We start from the raw sequence: 18,166 nt of genomic DNA, 5'->3' as shown, positions 1-18,166 counted from the left end.
GTGTGTGTTGTGTGTGTGTGTGTTGTGTGTGTGTGTGTGTTGTGTGTGTGTGTTGTGTTGTGTGTGTGTTGTGTGTGTTGTGTGTGTCTCAGAAGAGAGAATGAGCTACAAACTCTACAAGGGAGGTTAACACAAACATTATTTTCTTTTTGAAGGGTAGCAGAAGGCCTAATTTTGTAGCATTGAACATAACAATCTAATATATATATTTATTTATAGCAACCAATACTCTCTGCACCACCAACAGTGACCCTGCAGCCCCTTCTGACTGGACTGCAGAGCCTGTTAGCAGTTAGCGCTGCCTGGGACTTAATCCCCTGCTTAGCGTGCCAGGAGCTGCGCAAACAACACTACTCAGAAAAGCTCGCTGAACCAAGTCACGGGGGGGGGTGTGACTGTGTAACTGTGCATTATGAGCTTGGGAAGGGCTTTCACTGGGGATAGAAGTTTTGAGATTGTTCATAAGCTTAAAAGCTGCAACCTCATTAGTAAAGTTGATGTTGGTTGACTCAAGCAGTCAGCCGCTGGCTGTCTAAGGCCGCGTTTAAGACTGCCTGCGTTGGCCGCCCGACGGTCTGAGAGATACGCAGGTCTTTTCATTCATTGTTCATAGTGTGTTTGGGCTGCGCAGTGTTTCTCCACTGCAGACCATTGAGGGATAAAGAATCAAGGCAAATTGTTGGGAAGATATTTTCTTCCAATAAGACTGCGAAAGGGTCTTCTGTGTCAACATTTAGCTTTGTCTTTTGTGCACTTGTGTGTCTGCAAACAGCACGGGAGGCTGCCATGTGGGAGCTGGAAGAGCGCCATCTGCAGGAGAAACACCAGCTGTTCAAACAGCAGCTCAAAGACCAGTACTTCATGCAGAGACATCAGCTGCTCAAGAGACACGAGAAGGTACAGACTCGACAAAGCCTGGTTGTAGCTCTTTTATGTCCTCAAATCTTCTTTGAACTGCACCAATCTGTCCACGTTCAAATTGCAAGTCAGAACTCTCCTTTTTAGAGCTGCTTTTAATGTGCGGCTTTTCGTAGTATGTGCATTTCCTTTAAAAAAAGAAGAAGCAAAAAGCGCTATTTAAATAAACTGCATTATTAATATTTCTCCAACCTCAGAAATACCCTCAGCAGTTTTGTTTTTGTCAACGTTTCAGCATTAAAAACTAAAGTTTGAAAGCGTTGCTGTGGAAGCGCCCTCCATGTTCTGTGTGTGCTGCTGTGTGCCCCGTACAGGAGATGGAGCAGATGCAGCGCTACAACCAGCGTCTGATCGAGGAGCTGAAGAACAAGCAGACCCAGGAAAGAACCAGACTGCCCAAGATTCAGCGCAGCGAGGCCAAGACCCGCATGGCCATGTTCAAGAAGAGCCTTCGCATCACCGCCGCTGTCATCACCCCCGAGCAGGAGAGGGAGAAAGTCAAGCAGGTGCCCAGCAAGATGGAATGAAATGAACCGTTTTCCTTTTTCTCTTACATTTGGTGGAAAGCCAAACAAAACAGTGACATAACACAAGTTCCTTACTATAATAATAATAATAATAATAATAATAATAATAATAATAATAAGCCTATTTATACCTTAATAATGAAGCCTAATCATGTCTCTCTTTTCTAGTTTGCAACCCAGGAAGAGAAGAGGCAAAAGAACGAGAGACTCCATCAGCATCAGAAACATGAAAACCAGATGAGAGACCTGCAGCTGCAGTGTGACGCCAACATCCGAGAGCTGCAGCAGATGCAGGTAGACATATAAAAAAGCACGCCACTTTTATAAAAGAAATGTATCATTTAAATTTGTTTCATGAACAAGAATCATCCTCTATTTACATGCAGTCTTGTTTAACTCCCACTTCACCATCCCAGCCAAGAAGTTACTTGTAAAAACCAGAGATGTATAAACAAAACAAAAAGGAATAAAACCAAAAAAAGATGGACAAAGTGAAGCCAAAATATTCCGGATACAGGCGCTGCCTTTTTTTTTTTCTTTCTTTTTTTGCTATCAAATTGTTCATACATTTTTTCATTTAAGCAAACCAATAGCAAAAGTGCAAAACATTGGTCATCTAAACTTTTGATTGCAGTTTAGTGTACTTTTCTGTTTATTGTCATCTAGACAATATACAGAAAAGTACACTACACATACCGTGTACCTTTGGGCGCTGCCATTTTGTAATATGGGAGCCAGAAAATAAGAGGAGATGATCAGACTGTGGAGCGCAGTTTCAAAGTCCCGCCCCTACACCCGCCCAACCAATCGCGAGTCAATCACAGTTGTCAATCCTAAAGTTTCACCTTGTCTTTATAGTATTACATTTTTAATAAAAATAAAAACCAAACTGATAAAAAATGAACACGTGAGCAACCATCAGTGTGATAAGAGCTACATACAGTGGCTTGCATAAGTTTACACACCCAGGCTAAAGTTGATTAAAAAGAGGAATAAGAAAACATCTTTTAGAAATTGATCTTAATGTCGTAATTAAAAAGACTTAGGAAAATCCAACCTTTTAAGGACACTAATTTGGAAGGATATGTGATGATGTGGGGGGGGGGCTATTTTAATTCCAAAGGCCAAGGGAACTTTATCAGGATGCATAGTATCCTGATCCATGAAATAACTGGCCTGTAAAAATAAAAATGTGCCTGCCTCTATGGGAATTTAACATAGGGGTGTATACTTATGCCCCCTGTATTTTAAGTAAAAAAAAATATTTATTTACAATATATTATTAATTCACAAAGAAAATTGGTGATTTTCCTACATTTCTTTAATTAAGGCATTGAGATCAATTTCTAAAAGTTTTTTTTTTTATTCCTCTTTTTAATCAACTTTAGCATTGGTGTGTAAACTTATGCAAGCCACTGTAAAATGGTCCTCTTTGTGGAAAAATGTATTTACCGTGTACTTGGGTGTTTTAGTTTGGCCCACGACCTGCTAACAGGGAGGGGTGGGATTTATGACCTATACTGCAGCCAGCCACCAGGGGGCGATCAGGAAGCTTAGGCCTCACTTATTCATCAACCCCTGGTAAAACCCCTCTGTTTTCATACCATACTTTTCTGTACGTGTTTCAGAACGAAAAGTGCCACCTGCTCATCGAACACGAGACCCAGAAGCTGAAGGAATTGGACGAGGAGCACAGCCAGGAGCTGAAGGAGTGGAGGGAGAAACTTCGGCCCAGGAAGAAGGTAGAGGAACTCAAACACCTGGCTGATAGTCAGCCTGCAGCGCACTCAAACGAAACATTACTCCCACACCTGTCAATATCCCTGTATTAGTCATTAGTAATGTGAATAATGACAGACACATTTCAGCTGGTCTTATTATTATTCTATGTTATGATAAAAACTGAATACATTGCCATGGTGGTAATGAAATAAGGCATTAGCTTGTGGAACATTTTGTAGTTTGATTCATTTGGCCAAATCTGTCTTGTTACATAGAACTATCTTTCTTATACTGAAATAAAATCTAACTTCCCACAGCACTAGATGCATGTACAGGGTGGTTTCACATGCAACTAAGTCCGTTGTTGCTGTCTTCAGTTGCCAATGCACACACACAACACATTGAAATCATTTTCATTTCATAAGAATCTATTTATCTGCACCTCACTGTGTCCTTAACCAGGGAAGGAGAGGCCACTGGCTGGAGCAACAAAACAAAAAACTAAACTAATATCCTGGAACTGCTTAGATTAGATAGATGTCATCTGACAAGCATGTCTGACTGAGTACACTGGCCCAGTACCTCAACTGTGTTTCAGGATCTCAAAGCAAAAACATTCAACCTGACACTGCATTCACTCGCATCCATGGTTCTTGGAACTATTATGAGCGGAGTGTAATGGGTCATGTCTGACAAAGAGGACTCAGGGGGACACATTTAGGACCATGGTGGTGTTCATACTGTCGCTCCATCGCTTTGGTCCAGAATAAAATATCTGCACTGACTGGATGAATCACTGTGACATTTAGAACAGGTTGATGGACTCCAGAGGACTGTTTGTTTTTACTTTGGTTTATGGACAAATTTAGTTTAGTTTACCAGGAAGTCCCTTGAGATTAAAATCTCTTTTTTAAGGGAGACCTGTAATACTTTGGTTTTAATACCTGCACAGCTAAAGTTATTCCCATCAGCCTCAGCCATACTTTGTGTTGAGTGCTATTTAGTGAATGTTAGCGTGCTAAGATGTTAGACTGTAAACCTCAACATGTTAACATTGTCATTGTAAGCATGCATGTAGCAGCGTGGGGCCAAGTTCAGCCTCACGGAGGCGCTCTTTTGATTTGGGGGCCGATGTTTGATGTTGCAATGTTGATGAGGGCACAAAACCAATATGTGGTTCTCACCTAAAGTGAACTGAACTCTAGTGCACTTGGAAGCAAATCGAGAGGAACACCCCCCCCCCCCCCCATATCACCAAAAACAGGTATGAAACCTCCCCTGTACCACGTCTGGACCAAACAGCCGAAATGTGGTCCAACCAAAGAGGAAGTCTCAGTCCGGATCAAACTGGACCATGGTCCGGTTCATTTCTAGTGTAAAACAGAGACCTAACTCACAGGGTGAAAACGGGATCTGCAGCAATGTGCAGAAATATGGTTTTTGGTTAAAATAATATGGTGTTTTTTTTTAAATGAAACCATGTAAACCATTTCTGGTCCAACCCTAATAACAATTATGAACCTGAAAATGAGCAGAATATGGTAAGGGTGTGAGAGATCTCGTTTACGGATCTCGCGAGATTAAAACGTGACGAGATTTCTCGTCGAGGTGAAGTTGTCTCGTGAGGCGCTGTGATGTCAGCGTGATGGAGCGGTGAAATTACTATTGAAGATCCCCCCGCACTTTTAAATCATTTGTGTGGCACATTTTGGTTTTCCGCGGAAATGATAAACGGCGAAAGAGGACAGACAAGACGACAATATGTAAACATTGTAAGAAAAAATGCCATATACCGCGGCTAACACGAGCACTATGCAAAAACACTTCCAGCACCACCACAGCTCTCCACTAACTACTGCCCGCGACGAAAACATTAAAAAAAATTAAAAAAAAAATGTTTCTGTTTGCACTTGTGTTTTGAGAGAGCAGTACTTTGGTTATTGATACACTTACTGTTTGCATTTAAAGTGTTATTTTTCTGTTATTTACACTTTTATTTATTTTATATTTTTTATGTTTGGTTGTGGAAAGGAGTTAGATTTCTCGTGTGAAATTGTACAGGGCAGAAGCCAGTGGTAGAGTTTATACAAAACATTTTGCAGTGTTTGCACGTCCTTACTGCTAATTCATTAAAATAGTAAAAAAAAAAACATTAATCATAACATTCATCATTATAGTTGATTTCAAAATGCACTAAATTGTTTGCTTTTGTGATTTTTCAGTGAGTTAATAAAACTATTTTCCATTCATATATTTCATCGAGGATTTCTTTAATTTTTTTTTTAAATCTCGTCTCGTCTCGTTTAGTGAACCCAATCTCGTGATGTGTCTCGTCTCGTGGAGTAAGCGTCTCGTCACACCCCTAGAATATGGGCATTTTAAGTAAAGTTCCTTCTCAACAATGCAACAAAACAGAAAAGAGGACTCACATTAACACACTGTTGTTTAAATTCTCTCTATATATATAAACAAAAAAAAAGAAGCTTTTGCGAAGTGATGCTATGAGCCCAACATGTGTTTGTGTGCCCTGCAGGCCCTGGAGGAGGAGTTTGCCAGGAAACTGCAGGAACAGGAAGTGTTCTTCAAGATGAGCGGAGAGTCGGAGTGCCTCAACCCCTCCAGCCAGAGCCGCATCTCCAAGTTCTACCCCATCCCCAGCGTGCACTCCACTGGTTTCTAGTTGAAACCTACGTACATATGCACAGACATTACACGCACACACTTCATATACGCAGTGCACACGGACATTAGCGCACGCGCACACACACACACACACACACACACACACACACACACCGACAGTGACGATCGAGCCTGTGCTGCCTTGTTCTCATCCTCTGAAAACTGTTGGGGGGGTGTACGAAGCGTTTCTGTTTCTGGACTCTGTTCCTCAGTCTGCAGCTCTGCACCCGTATTTTGCTCATTTCATCATTTTTCAACGCTGTTGTTTCGAAGGAGAACTATGAAGGAGATTTTCAGATTCGGCCCTCAGCTCATGAACATTAAAGTGAAGTACCTCTCTGCCCAACCTTCTTTTTGTGATTGAATTGTTTTTATAAATAATCCAGTGCCTGTAGAATTTGATCTGTTTGGCTTTTAAATCCAAACAAGTTTTGTTAAGTATTTGCTGCTCACTTTTTCCTCTCATTTAGACATTTGCACTAAAGGAGGAAATAGCATTTTTTTTACCACTTAAAGATACTGTTGATGGTTTAATTTGGTTAGATATTAAATAGCAGCCTTATTGTTTATAACTGATCCGTACAATAGAATGTATTTCTGATGGAGACAGAGCACATTTCTAATATCACTGGTGTTGAAGGAATGGTGATACAGTATAGTTTGTGTTAAATGAAATATCTCTGTGTTAGAAGTGTAGCTTGTGATGGATAAGAAGTTAAATAATGCATGATTTCAGGAACCCTTTCCAGAAGAAATGATTCCTTCTATCAGGGTTTTCTTCCGGTCTCAAGCCCACGGCTTGAGTTGAGTTGCATACATTAGAGATGGTGTTTATCTACAGAGACGGTCACTGCTGATTGGACATAAAGACTTTCCAACAAGCACTGATGTAGCCGTTTGTGGACTGGGTTTTATTTTTTAGGTAACACCACTTTATTATTGTCGAGCAAGAAATGATTTATCTATAGGAGAGGTATTCAGGGATGAATAATAAAAAAAAAAATGTTGATGTTGATTCTGGAAATGATTTAACATTTGTAACGGTTTCCAGAGTAAAATAGAGTGTCGGGGAAACTAAAGAAGAAAATGCAGCCTCCAAACGGCTCCCAGTCCATTTAGACACCAATGACTGAATGATGATGATGCGTCCTTTGTATTTGCTTTGTTTTTCTTCACATGCCTCCTCGTTTGCTACCAGGTGTATCATGGGTAGGCCTGCATGGCGTTTCTTCTTTTAAATGAAATACTGTTTTGTTGTCGTGCTAGCTAATAGCCTTAAGACTTTAGACCAGCTGGATCTATATACGGTCTACCCGATATCATCTTTACATATTTTGGTCAGACTCCAGTTTACCAACCTAAAGTTTTGTTTGACTCTGTATTTCCCAATGATTGCATCTGTAGTCAAAGAAAGAAACAGAACATGAGCTCATTTAGTTTTATGTTGACGTCAAAGCAATCTGGTTTTTGATGCAGTTGTAAAAAAAATAAAAATAAAAAACAAGATGGACCTGACTGGTTTAGGCCATCTTGACTCGTGATTGGTTCCTTTTATCATCTCATTTTCTTTGATTGGCTATTGAGAGTTCCGGTTAGTCAAAGGTATTTAATAACTGAACTTTTATTTACAAAAAATTGCAATGGAGTGCTGTGCACCTTTTTTACAAAACGTTCTCAGCTAGCTATTTATATAAAAAGCCCTGCAGCGGCCGTACTAGAGCTCAGCTACTCAGTGGAGTTGAGGACTACAAAGTCCAATCTGTTAATTCTTCTTCTGTTGGTCAGTTATTCTACAACAATAAATAACAAATTGATTCTATTCTGAATGTTGACTGGTAACAATTATATCCATATCAAAATCATTATGCATTTTTCAAATTAAATGTATAGTTGTTAGAATACCTGTGTAATGAAGATTTTCCTTTTGCTGTAAATAAACTTGTCTTCTTCTGGCCTACAGTTGACTTGTCTTTTTTTTCTCCAAATATTACACTTAAAGCTTCCATAAACAATTGTATAATAAAAAAACAACTTATCTATAAAAGTTATAAAGCATGCTCTAAATCAAAAATGCCCACAAGAATAAAACAGATTAAGGGTTTCCCCAGTGTGATGCAAGCCTGGGAATTATTTTTAATGTATTTTTTAAGACTTTTTTTTTTTTTTTTAAACTACAGTTACAGTGGGGCGGCTCGGCAGGAAACTTTGACGTAGTCATATTTTCAAATATGTTAGATTTCAGCACTGACTTAATGTAGGGCCCTGTGGAATCTGTCTTATAGCTGTTTTAAATTCTCAATGTTGCCATTCCATCCTGGATTCTGTTATCACAGAAACTAGCCGGCCCCTCTTCAAAAATAAAAGAGATTTGCTCCCGGGCTTTTACTGGGGCTTTAACTTTTACTGGGGGAAACCCTGTAAGAGAACTTTTCATTCAATCCCACAAAGTAAAATATATCACCCCTAAATACAGTGTATCAAACAATCACATTCAAAAATATACATAATCACTGATTTCACACAGACAATTTAGCACGGTAGATATTCTGAAATATAAAAATACAATCACAGATCAATCATAAAAACAGATACGGATGTGTTTCAGTAAATTCACCACATTTACACAAACCTGCCTAAAACTGGATTTCACTCAAAGTCCCATATATTCAGTGGCTTGACTCTTATACACCACTGCCCCTCCTCCTCCTTTTAGTCAGCAGAGTGGCGTCTCCTGAAAAACAACACACAGTTTTGATTAAAGTGTTGCTCAATCTATCTGTGTTGGTCATTGGGTTTCTACGGAAGCTGATAAGGGTCACATGCAGGATCCAAAATCGGCACCATCTGCCAGCCAAATGTTGGTAAAATACGCACGTGACTGGACTGAAACAATGGTGATCTATTGAGGGGCTGGTAAAATGTGAACATGCACTAGTCATTTGGCTCGTGGACAATAAAAGTTCATTTTGGACCCTGGCCACGTGAAAAATACATTTGAGTTCTGACTTTAAATGAGATTTAAGTGAGACTTCTCATTTCAATACAGCAATTCTGTCTTTAAACTCAGGTTGCTTTCACACCCACAGTATGGGTCGGTGTGCTCGGTGCAATTCAGGGGTGAAGTGTCAACATTGTTGCGTTTTTAGTTTGGTTTGCGTTCACACTGCCCTTTGTCAAACAAACACCACGCGATCAAGACCCTTGTTTATTGGACAGGGTATCTGAAACTCTGCGACACTTCTGCTCCCAGAAATAATAGAACAACATCAAATTTATAACGCCTCGGGGTTTTCTGGTTCTCCTTTAGTGGTTCTGATATTTTGGAAGGCAGCAAACAATGAGCAGCCAGACAGCGAGGGAAGGAGAGAGCTGATGATGTCACACTCAGAACAGCTTATGGATCTGAAAGTTACCCTCCCTTAAATCATATATACAGTGGTGTGAAAAAGTGTTTGCCCCCTTCCTCATTTCCTGTTCCTTTGCATGTTTGTCACACTTAAGTTTTTCGGAACATCACCAATTTAAACAATAGTCAAGGACAACACGTAACACAAAATGCAATTTGTAAATGAAGGTGTTTATTATTAATAAAAAAAATCCAAACCATCATGGCCCTGTGTGATAAAGTGATTGCCCCCCTGGTTAAACTACACTATAACTGTGGTTGTCCACACCTGAGTTCAATTTCTCTAGCCACACCCAGGCCTGATTAATGCACAACCTGTTCACATCAGGCATCACTTAAATAGGAGCTGCTGACACAGTAAGTCCACCAGAAGATCCTTAAAAGCTACACATCATGCCGAGACCCAAAGAACAGGAACAATTGAGAAAGAAAGTAATTGAGATCTATCAGTCGGAAAGGGTTATAAAGCCATTTCCAAAGCTTTGGGAATCCAGCGAACCACGTGAGAGCCATTATCCACAAATGGCGAGACATGGAACAGTGTTGAACCTTCCCGGAGTGGCCGCCGCCCAAAATTACCCCAAGAGCGCAGCACGACTCATCCAAGAGGTCACAAAAGACCCCACAACAACGTCCAAAGAACTGCAGGCCTCCCTTGCCTCAGTTAAGGTCGTTTCATGCCTCCACCACAGGAAAAGACTGGGCAAAAATGGCCTGCATGGCAGAGTTCCAAGGAGAAAACCACTGCTGAGCAAAAAGAAACATCAAAGCTCGTCTCAATTTCTCTTTCTCCACATTCTGATGATCCCCAAACTTTTGGGACAACATTCTGTGGACCGTGAACAAAGTGGAACTCTTTGGAATGTTGTGTCCAAGTATATCTGGCCTAGAAGGAACCCTGCATTTCATAAAAGAACATTATACCAACAGTAAATATGGTGGTGGTATGTGTGATGGTCTGGGGCTGTTTTGCTGCTTCAGGACCTGGAAGACTTGCCGTGATAAAAGGAACTATGAATTCTGCTGTCTACCAAGAGTCCGAAGGAGAATGTCCGCACCATCTGTTCGTTTACTCAAGCTGAAACGAACTTGGGTTCTGCAGCAGGACAATGATCCTAAACACACCAGCAAGTCCACCACCGAATGGCTAAGAAAAACAAATAAGACTTTGGAGTGGCCTAGCCAAAGTCCTGACCTGAATCCTATTGAGATGTTGTGTTATGACCTTAAAAAGGCCGTTCATGCTCGAAAACCCTCTAATGTAACTGAATTAGGACAATTCTGCAAAGATGAGTGGCCAAAATTCCTCCAGAACGCTGTAACACCTCATTGCACGTTATCGCAAACACTTGGTTGCAGTTGTTGCTGCTAAGGGTGGCCCAACCAGTTATTAGGGTTAGGGGGCAATCACTTTTTCACACAGAGCCATGATGGTTTGGATTTTTTTTCCACCTTTAATAATAAACACCTTCATTTACGAATTGCATTTTGTGTTTACTTGCGTTGTCCTTGACTATTGTTTAAATTGGTTTGATGTTCCGAAACACTTAAGTGTGACAAACATGCAAAGGAACAGGAAATGAGGAAGGGGGCAAACACTTTTTCACACCACTGTAAGTCCGTAAATTGTGTGCAAGGTTGAAACTGTGGGCTAGTAAATGCTCTTGTTGTTGGTTGGCACTAGTTCAGTTGGAAGCGAACCGAGACCCCCGTTTTCAAGCGGACCAGAGTTTAAATGAGCTTTCACGCCAGCCCAAATAACCTATAATCTACTATCTGACCAAACGCTCCGGGGTTCCTTTTCAAACGGACCAAACGAGGTAGGTGGGAAAGCAACCTCAGAACTCAAACACACTTTTCACGTGGACCCTAGTCCTCTTCCGTAGCTTCCTGCTTGTTCTGGACAAGGTTTTTATGTATGTCTTTTTGTAGATATGTTACTAATTTACTGTATACACTTATTGATTTGCTTTTTTCTTACTCTTATTTTACCTTGACTGTGAGCAACTGCAACTAAATAATTTCCTTGAGGGATTAATAAAGAATTCGGATTCTTCAAATAGACTAATCCAGGCTGGATTAAAGTGTTCCAGTTGTATTTGTCATACAGTATGTAGATTAACCCAGGGCCAACGGCACAATGACATGTATATGGCGAGAAAATGAGTCAGCACAGAAATCAACATAATTAAATTGGCAATAGTTCCAAAACAGTCAGCTAGTTTTGGACAGAATTGATCTCCATTGCTCATATCATCCCAACCTACGTTTGAATTCATGTACATCACTGTACACATTTATTTATTTATATTTATTGTTTAACCTAGTTATGTATTTCACTTTTTTAATGTTAAAATTGAATTGTGATCATTACACCAACAGATCTGGATTATATCACCAAAAACATGTATAAAACTTTTCTATTAGTGGTCCAGCTGTGACAAATGTGCCTACACTTTTTAAAAATGTAAATGTGTTACATTTGGAGCCAGATTAAAACAATTGAAAAATCCACGCCTGTGTCTACGGAAGAGGATTAGGGCCACTGGTGAATTTTTTTTGTGAGTTCTGACTTTTTTCTCAGAATTCTGAGAAAAAAGTCAGAATTCTGAGATTAATCAGAATTCTGAGATTAAAGTCAGAATTGAGAAAAAGCCAGAATTCTGACTTTAATCTCAGGATTCTGACTTTTTTCTCAGAATTCTGAGATTAAAGTCAGAATTCTGGCTTTTTTCTCAGAATTCTGACTTTAATCTCAGAATTCTGACTTTTTTCTCAGAATTCTGAGAAAAAAATCAGAATCCTGAGAAAAAAGTCAGAATTCTGAGAAAAAAGTCAGAACTCACAAAAAAAATTCACCAGTGGCCCTAATCCTCTTCCGTATGTGTCAAATCATCAACCATCAAACCACTGATGACAACATGACCTCAATCACCTTTGTGTCCTTGGGGTCCTTCTAGCCCAGGAAGCCCTTGTTCACCTGGGTCACACAGACAGAGTAGGTTACTGTCACATCTGGACTGCTCATTAATAACCTATAGCTAAAGTCATTTAGTAATAAACATAAACCCTTACTATGTACCGATATTGGAGGAAAAAAGGATTCTTTACATGAACCTCTTATTTTTCAGCATTTTTAAACTCTCTGATATAACTCAAATAATCCATCAATCCAAAGCATTGCAACCACAATAAAAAAAGAGTTATTAACAACAATCTGTCAATCTGTCAGGTTGCGCGTCAGCCATTCGTTCTCATTTTCCAGTGAATGTCAGATTGCAGGCGTCAGAACTTTGGCATCAACACCAGTCAACAGACGTTCCTGCAGTGTCAGGGTTTTACATCCACTCTTGTTCGCTGTGGTTATATAATAATTTCTCCCCAATTTCACATCACATTCCTGTTGGAACACGTTTGATTGCGTGCTTGGAAGCCGTCTTGGTGATTTTGCTGCTGTACTCAGTAACATTTCACTGCTACATGTGGCTACATGCTACTCCGTGATCTTGGTTGTTGATGTTATTCATTTCTCCCCCAGTTTGGGTCCTACTGCTTCTAAAACAAGTCCAGTTGTGTAGTTTTTTTGTTTAGAAAGTGCTTATATACTCCGTTACAGGCAGTCTTTGGCTGCAATGACGGATGGGAAGCCTAATGGTTCGTGTCAGCGCCATTTTGAATCTTCCCATTCATTTCTATGGGAATGAATAGCAGGGACAGTGGAGAAGCGGAGCTTTCTGCTCCTCATTTGTGTAAAGTTGCCTTGATTCTTCTTCTTCTTTATGCAAATGAGGAGCAGGCAGCTCGGCTCAACGCCTCTCAAAATATGACAAAAATCTTTTAAACTGACCGTTGTCAGCCTTATTTCTCGCATAAGAAACATGCGAGAAATAAGAAATAAGAAATTGGTCAACTATTTTCATAAAATAAGAGATCGTATTCCAACCGAGCCGCCATCACGGTCTGTTTTGAAATCTGGGAGTAGACAGCCCAACGTGAAGAGTTCATCCAATCAGGTGTAGGCATTGCGGTTGTAGGAGGGTGTGGCCAATTTTCTTTGCTTGACAGTGGTCAATGAAGAGAAATTAATAACGCTAATGCTAGTGGCGAGCCCACCAAGCGTCCAATGCTGGGAAGGGGGGAGGTCCCTCCTGTGAAATCAACGCCTACATGGACACGGACCATGGGTGGTGAAGACTGCACAGTGTGTTCATGTGTTGACGTCAACACATGTATCAAGGGCAATCTAGGATATACCATGCAGATGTGGAAGTCTAGGGAACACTGACCAATCAGAGCAGACCGGGCTTTTTCGGGAGGGGGGCTTAAAGAGACAGGCGCTAAAACGGAGTGTTTCAGACAGAGGGTGAATAAAGGTATAATCAGACAGACAGTATGAGAAAAAGAATGTGTTATTTAACATTAAAGCATGTAAACATGTTTTAGAAGAAACCCAGAATACAAGGATGACCATGCAAGAAAATAAGAACAATATGGGACCTTTAAGGATTGTTTAGACGTACCTCTCTCTCCTTTTGGACCCGGGAGTCCCATTTCCCCTTTCTGTCCTGGTCTCCCAGGCGGTCCTACAATAGCTCCATGTACTGTGGAGGACACATTCATTTGTTATCAAAAATCCAAATTCTCACATCTTTTAGCTCTATTAGTAACATTTTGTAGGTAAATGCTTCTTTACTTTTGATGTATTCCACTAAATCAGTGACATTTGCATGGGAACCAAACAATCTGTTGCATCCGGGGGGACCTGGAGGGCCAGGTGGTCCTGGTGGTCCTTGGATGGCGTGGCCATTGTGGTTGCAAAGCAGACCATGAGCTGGGAAATAAGAGGGAGGGTAAGGAATAATATCAACAGAACCTCTACCACTTGGGTAGCCTTGACCAACTGCTACTTTGCTCGTTTGAAAGCCATAATGTCTCTCTCTCACGGGTGGGCCAAATTCTCTGGGCAGGCAAAGCAGATCAGATAGGTAGGAGGTAACCTTGCCCCTTATGACCTCATAAGGGGCAAGATTCCAGATCGGCCCATCTGAGCTATAATTTTCTCAAAGGCAGAGCAGGATACCCAGGGCTCGGTTTGGACCTATTACCATTTCTAGCCACTGGGGGACCATAGGCAGGCTGGGGAAACGCATCTTAATGTTAAAAAAAAAATGTCATGCCATGGGACCTTTAATTGAAAAGGAAAGAAGTAAATGCTATGAAGACAACCAGCCGAGGACAACATGATGACTTTGCCTTTCTTTATGGTTGCAGAGGTTTGGGTAATGTCCTGTGGCTGGAAATGGCATGTTTATGACTCTTCAACTCTATGGCAACCCTTCAATTAAAAAAACATGTAAGGCTCATGCCAAGTCAAATTAAACTTTAGTTTGGGGGTTTGGGGCTGACTTCCTGAAGCCAATGATCATGGCCTTGGTTTAAGACACGTTCATGTCAAGAAAAGACTCCTCCTTAGTATCCTCAGTATAGCGGAATCATCGGTAAACTATATAATGTGTCTGTTCTGGTGTTTACTTTGACAGCTATGAGATCTACTTACATTTGATGTATTCCACCACATCCACGACATTTTCACGGGAACTAACCCATTGGCTGTGTCCAGGCATTCCTGGAAGTCCAGGAGGTCCTGGAGGTCCTTGAACGAGACGTTCAGTGTCTCTGACATTACGGAGCAAGCCGTGGACTGCATGTGGAGGACAGAACAGTTCAGTGCATTGCAGGCAGGTACGTAGTAACATAATACAGACCCAGAGTCTGTTTACAATAACTTCTGGGTGGAAAACTCTTGCATTTATAGACAATTTAACGGTGCTGAGCAAACATGGGTGAGAAACAACTGGAAAGACACTCTTGTCATTTATCTAAAACACATGTTTGATGCTTTTATATGTTAACACTTTCACTAACATTAGGTTGGAAATATAATGTATCTGTTGGGCCACAGACTAAAGAAAATGACACCACCCAAACTAGCAGTCAGTCGATCCGGCGGTGAGATGTTGCTGTTGCTAACGTTAGATTTGGATTATCAAACATGCAAAGCATCACAGGACAGAAAATAAGACATCAGATAGGTCGGACCTCTATATTTAACTAAATATCTTTAAATGTGTAAAGTTACGGCTTAAATGGACCTAAAGAAGTTTGCTGATGTCAAAAGTGGATTTTGGACAGTTAATATAAGTGCATGTGAATTGCTGTAATGATTTTTTAATGAACTTATGGCATGTGTTTTTAGGATTTTAGTGTTTGCATGTTTTTATTCTGTGTTGCATGCTTAGGTTTTTATTGCAGCTTTTTTATTGCATGAACGGTTTGTGTTTTTACCCTTTTGACAAGAATGGAGCTCCTCCCCTTTTTTACTCTAAGACCTGACGAGCTCAAGGCAGGACAAGTGGAAACACCTGAGCTTAATGGGAGCAGGTGTGGTAGGCAAACTTGCCAGAGAAAAAGGAAGAAAAACAGAGAGAATATTTGATGCAGAGGAGCAGGGAGGAGAAACAGAAGGAGAAAAGGAACAGAAAGCAGAAGGAGAAGATGTGACGCCGAGGAGCTGCTGAAACGCTGGGCCGGCTCATGCCCCGACAAAGCTCGGGCCGTGCCCAGGCGGAGGCGGCGGGGCGATGCCGAGAACAGAGCAAGGGAACCGGAGGCCAAAGAAACCAACAGGATAACTGAAAGAAGAGGGGACGCTGAGGAGCAGAGTGGCGCAGAGCAGAGCAGAGCAGAGCAGAGGAGGGATCGACTGACACGGAGGACAGTGGAAGCCGAGACGAGCAGACGGGCTGGAGAAGTGCCGATGGGACAAGTCGTCCGAAATGCGGGTGAACGTGTGGTGGTGCAGACCGGATTACGTCCCTAGAGCCCAAAGCAACAGGGGGACTGCAGCCACCCAAACGAGGAGTTCAACGCAGGAACGTAGATAAGTGAAGGAACGTCTTCCAGCTGTCATCGGAGAGTGTGTGGGGAAAGAACTGTTTGTGTCTTGTTTGACTGAGAGCTCCTTTTTGTTCTCCCTCAGTGTCGGCCAGGTGGAACACTCAACGCGGACAAGCAAAAGAAAGGAAGAGCCTAGGCTTCCCTGGGCGGAATCGACCGTTCTTGAGATCAACATAACTACAGACCGTAACGAACACTGGGGACTAGCGACAAGGAGATCGCTCTCAATACTTAGCTTTTTAAACTTTTATTATTTGTCTTTTTTAGCTGTTTTACTACTTTTTGTTTTAGAATAAAGTGTTACATTTTGCGAACTGCTTGGTCTGGGTCCATGTTGTATTGTCAGTTGAAAGAATATTGCTGGTATTTTAGTTTTGAGCTTTAACGGACACCCCAGCAAGCTCGGTGGGGGTGTGACACTCATTTCAAATATCTCTGCAATTCAAATTAACATTTGTCTATCTGGAAGGGATATTTATGTAAGCGTGACATCACAGTGATTTCATCTCTTAATTACAAGGTTTAGGCAGTGGTTTATAACAAATGTCGTCTAGATCACCTACATTTGATGTATTCAGTTACTTTTCCAGCCAAACGGTAGAATTCTCCGGTATTCAGATTGCAGTGTCTGTCACAGGGTAGACATGGCTCTCCCTTGTGTCCTGGGGGTCCAGGAGGGTCTGGCGTACCAGGAGGTCCAAACACAACTTCTCTTACGCTGTCACCTGGAGAACATACAGCATAACCTGACTTCAGAAGAAACAATGGCTTAGTTTAGATTGGGTCGCATAGAGTCTGGATCAACGGATGTACATTTCCAGGATAAAGCCTGACACCTTGGGTGTGTCCTCACCTTCAGCTGTCTGTGTTTTGCCATTTTCAAAATCTAGCTAGCTATATGCTGTAAATGGCATATTCTGAAGAATATTTGGATTGTGCAACAGGACAGGCCTGCTAGGTTCTTTCAGTGAATGATCGTTAAGATGAATGAAGAATATGTTTACGGCATTTGCTCGTTTGAAAGCCATGATGTCTCTCTCTCATGGGTGGGCAGGCAAAGCAGAGAAAGGGGAGATGCTTGCTCCTTATGACCTCATTGCTCCTTATGACCTCATAAGGAGCAAGATTCCAGATCAGCCCATCTGAGCTATTTTCTCAAAGGCAGAGCAGGATAACTTCGGTTTACACCATTACCCATTTCTAGTCACTGGGGACCATATGCAGGCTGGGGGAACTCATATTAATGTTGAAAAAACCTGAAAGTGAAATTTTCGTGCCATGGGACCTTTTAATATTGTATGTGGTGTTTTCTTTTGTTGTGTACAAGTTCCTTCCTAGACTATCTTGCAGAGCCACTGTCTTTGCGACCGGAGCTTAGCGTCAGCCAAGACGATTGTGATTGGTTTAAAGAAATGCAAACAACTCGAGTGTTTTTTCTCCTTTCCCAGAATGTATCTGTGGTGTTGTCAGACCAATGCAAAACTGGGTCATATAAGATTATAATGCAGACAGATTTTTCACTAGGTAAAGTGACAGTTTTGTTTGAGGTTTATGTTAAGATTGTGCCTCAATTGAACTCAACGTAATATTTGTGTAAGGTTGTTAACAGAAAGCCTTGTGCGTGTCAACGCCTTTTGTAGACAACACAAGTCCAGCTTGAATGCAGTAAAAAAACATGGCATTGCCGGAAAAAAGCATTCCTTATTGTTTTTGTCAAAGGCTTCACTGCATTTGAGCAATATGGGGACTGAGCCAAGATGGGGCAACTCGAGTCAGTCTCAAACTCGAGTTGCACTTAAGTCACACACACAGTGACTTCAGACTTGACTTGAGAGTCGTCCTGAAAAGACTCGTGACTCAACTCGGACTCGAGATGCGGGACGCATGAACAATCTTTATGTTTAGGAAACGTCTGATGAGCTGAATGTTACTCATCACCCTACGTAACTTACAT

The 18,166-nt window shown here is 41.3% G+C and overlaps 2 protein-coding genes across 9 annotated transcripts in view; one reads left to right on the top strand and one right to left on the bottom strand.

The window, feature by feature from the left end:
• The window catches only part of slkb (STE20-like kinase b), a 29,010-nt gene extending 21,464 nt beyond the window's left edge, over nucleotides 1-7,546 (top strand). For 2 of the 3 annotated variants that reach the window (XM_032527194.1, XM_032527207.1), the window contains 5 exons: nucleotides 773-897; nucleotides 1,233-1,424; nucleotides 1,614-1,739; nucleotides 3,074-3,187; nucleotides 5,701-7,546. In XM_032527194.1, the coding sequence (XP_032383085.1) occupies nucleotides 773-897; nucleotides 1,233-1,424; nucleotides 1,614-1,739; nucleotides 3,074-3,187; nucleotides 5,701-5,847 (704 nt within the window). In that variant the 3' untranslated portion in view covers nucleotides 5,848-7,546. The remainder of the gene's footprint in view (nucleotides 1-772; nucleotides 898-1,232; nucleotides 1,425-1,613; nucleotides 1,740-3,073; nucleotides 3,188-5,700) is intronic. The other variant, XR_004333691.1, reaches the window with a different exon arrangement.
• The window catches only part of LOC116696166 (collagen alpha-1(XVII) chain), a 39,188-nt gene continuing 27,787 nt past the window's right edge, over nucleotides 6,766-18,166 (bottom strand). For 3 of the 6 annotated variants that reach the window (XM_032526995.1, XM_032526966.1, XM_032526958.1), the window contains 6 exons: nucleotides 16,776-16,937; nucleotides 14,813-14,956; nucleotides 13,949-14,086; nucleotides 13,776-13,856; nucleotides 12,191-12,235; nucleotides 7,800-8,580 (listed from right to left, as the gene is read on the bottom strand). In XM_032526995.1, coding sequence (XP_032382886.1) covers nucleotides 8,531-8,580; nucleotides 12,191-12,235; nucleotides 13,776-13,856; nucleotides 13,949-14,086; nucleotides 14,813-14,956; nucleotides 16,776-16,937 — 620 coding nt within the window. In that variant the 3' untranslated portion in view covers nucleotides 7,800-8,530. Of the gene's footprint in view, nucleotides 8,581-12,182; nucleotides 12,236-13,775; nucleotides 13,857-13,948; nucleotides 14,087-14,812; nucleotides 14,957-16,775; nucleotides 16,938-18,166 lie in introns of those variants that run through there. The other 3 variants (XM_032526951.1, XM_032526987.1, XM_032526976.1) reach the window with 3 other exon arrangements.

Source organism: Etheostoma spectabile, chromosome 2, assembly GCF_008692095.1.
Source record: "Etheostoma spectabile isolate EspeVRDwgs_2016 chromosome 2, UIUC_Espe_1.0, whole genome shotgun sequence".
Taxonomy (NCBI): domain Eukaryota; kingdom Metazoa; phylum Chordata; class Actinopteri; order Perciformes; family Percidae; genus Etheostoma; species Etheostoma spectabile.
This window is presented reverse-complemented; position numbering and strand designations above follow the sequence as displayed.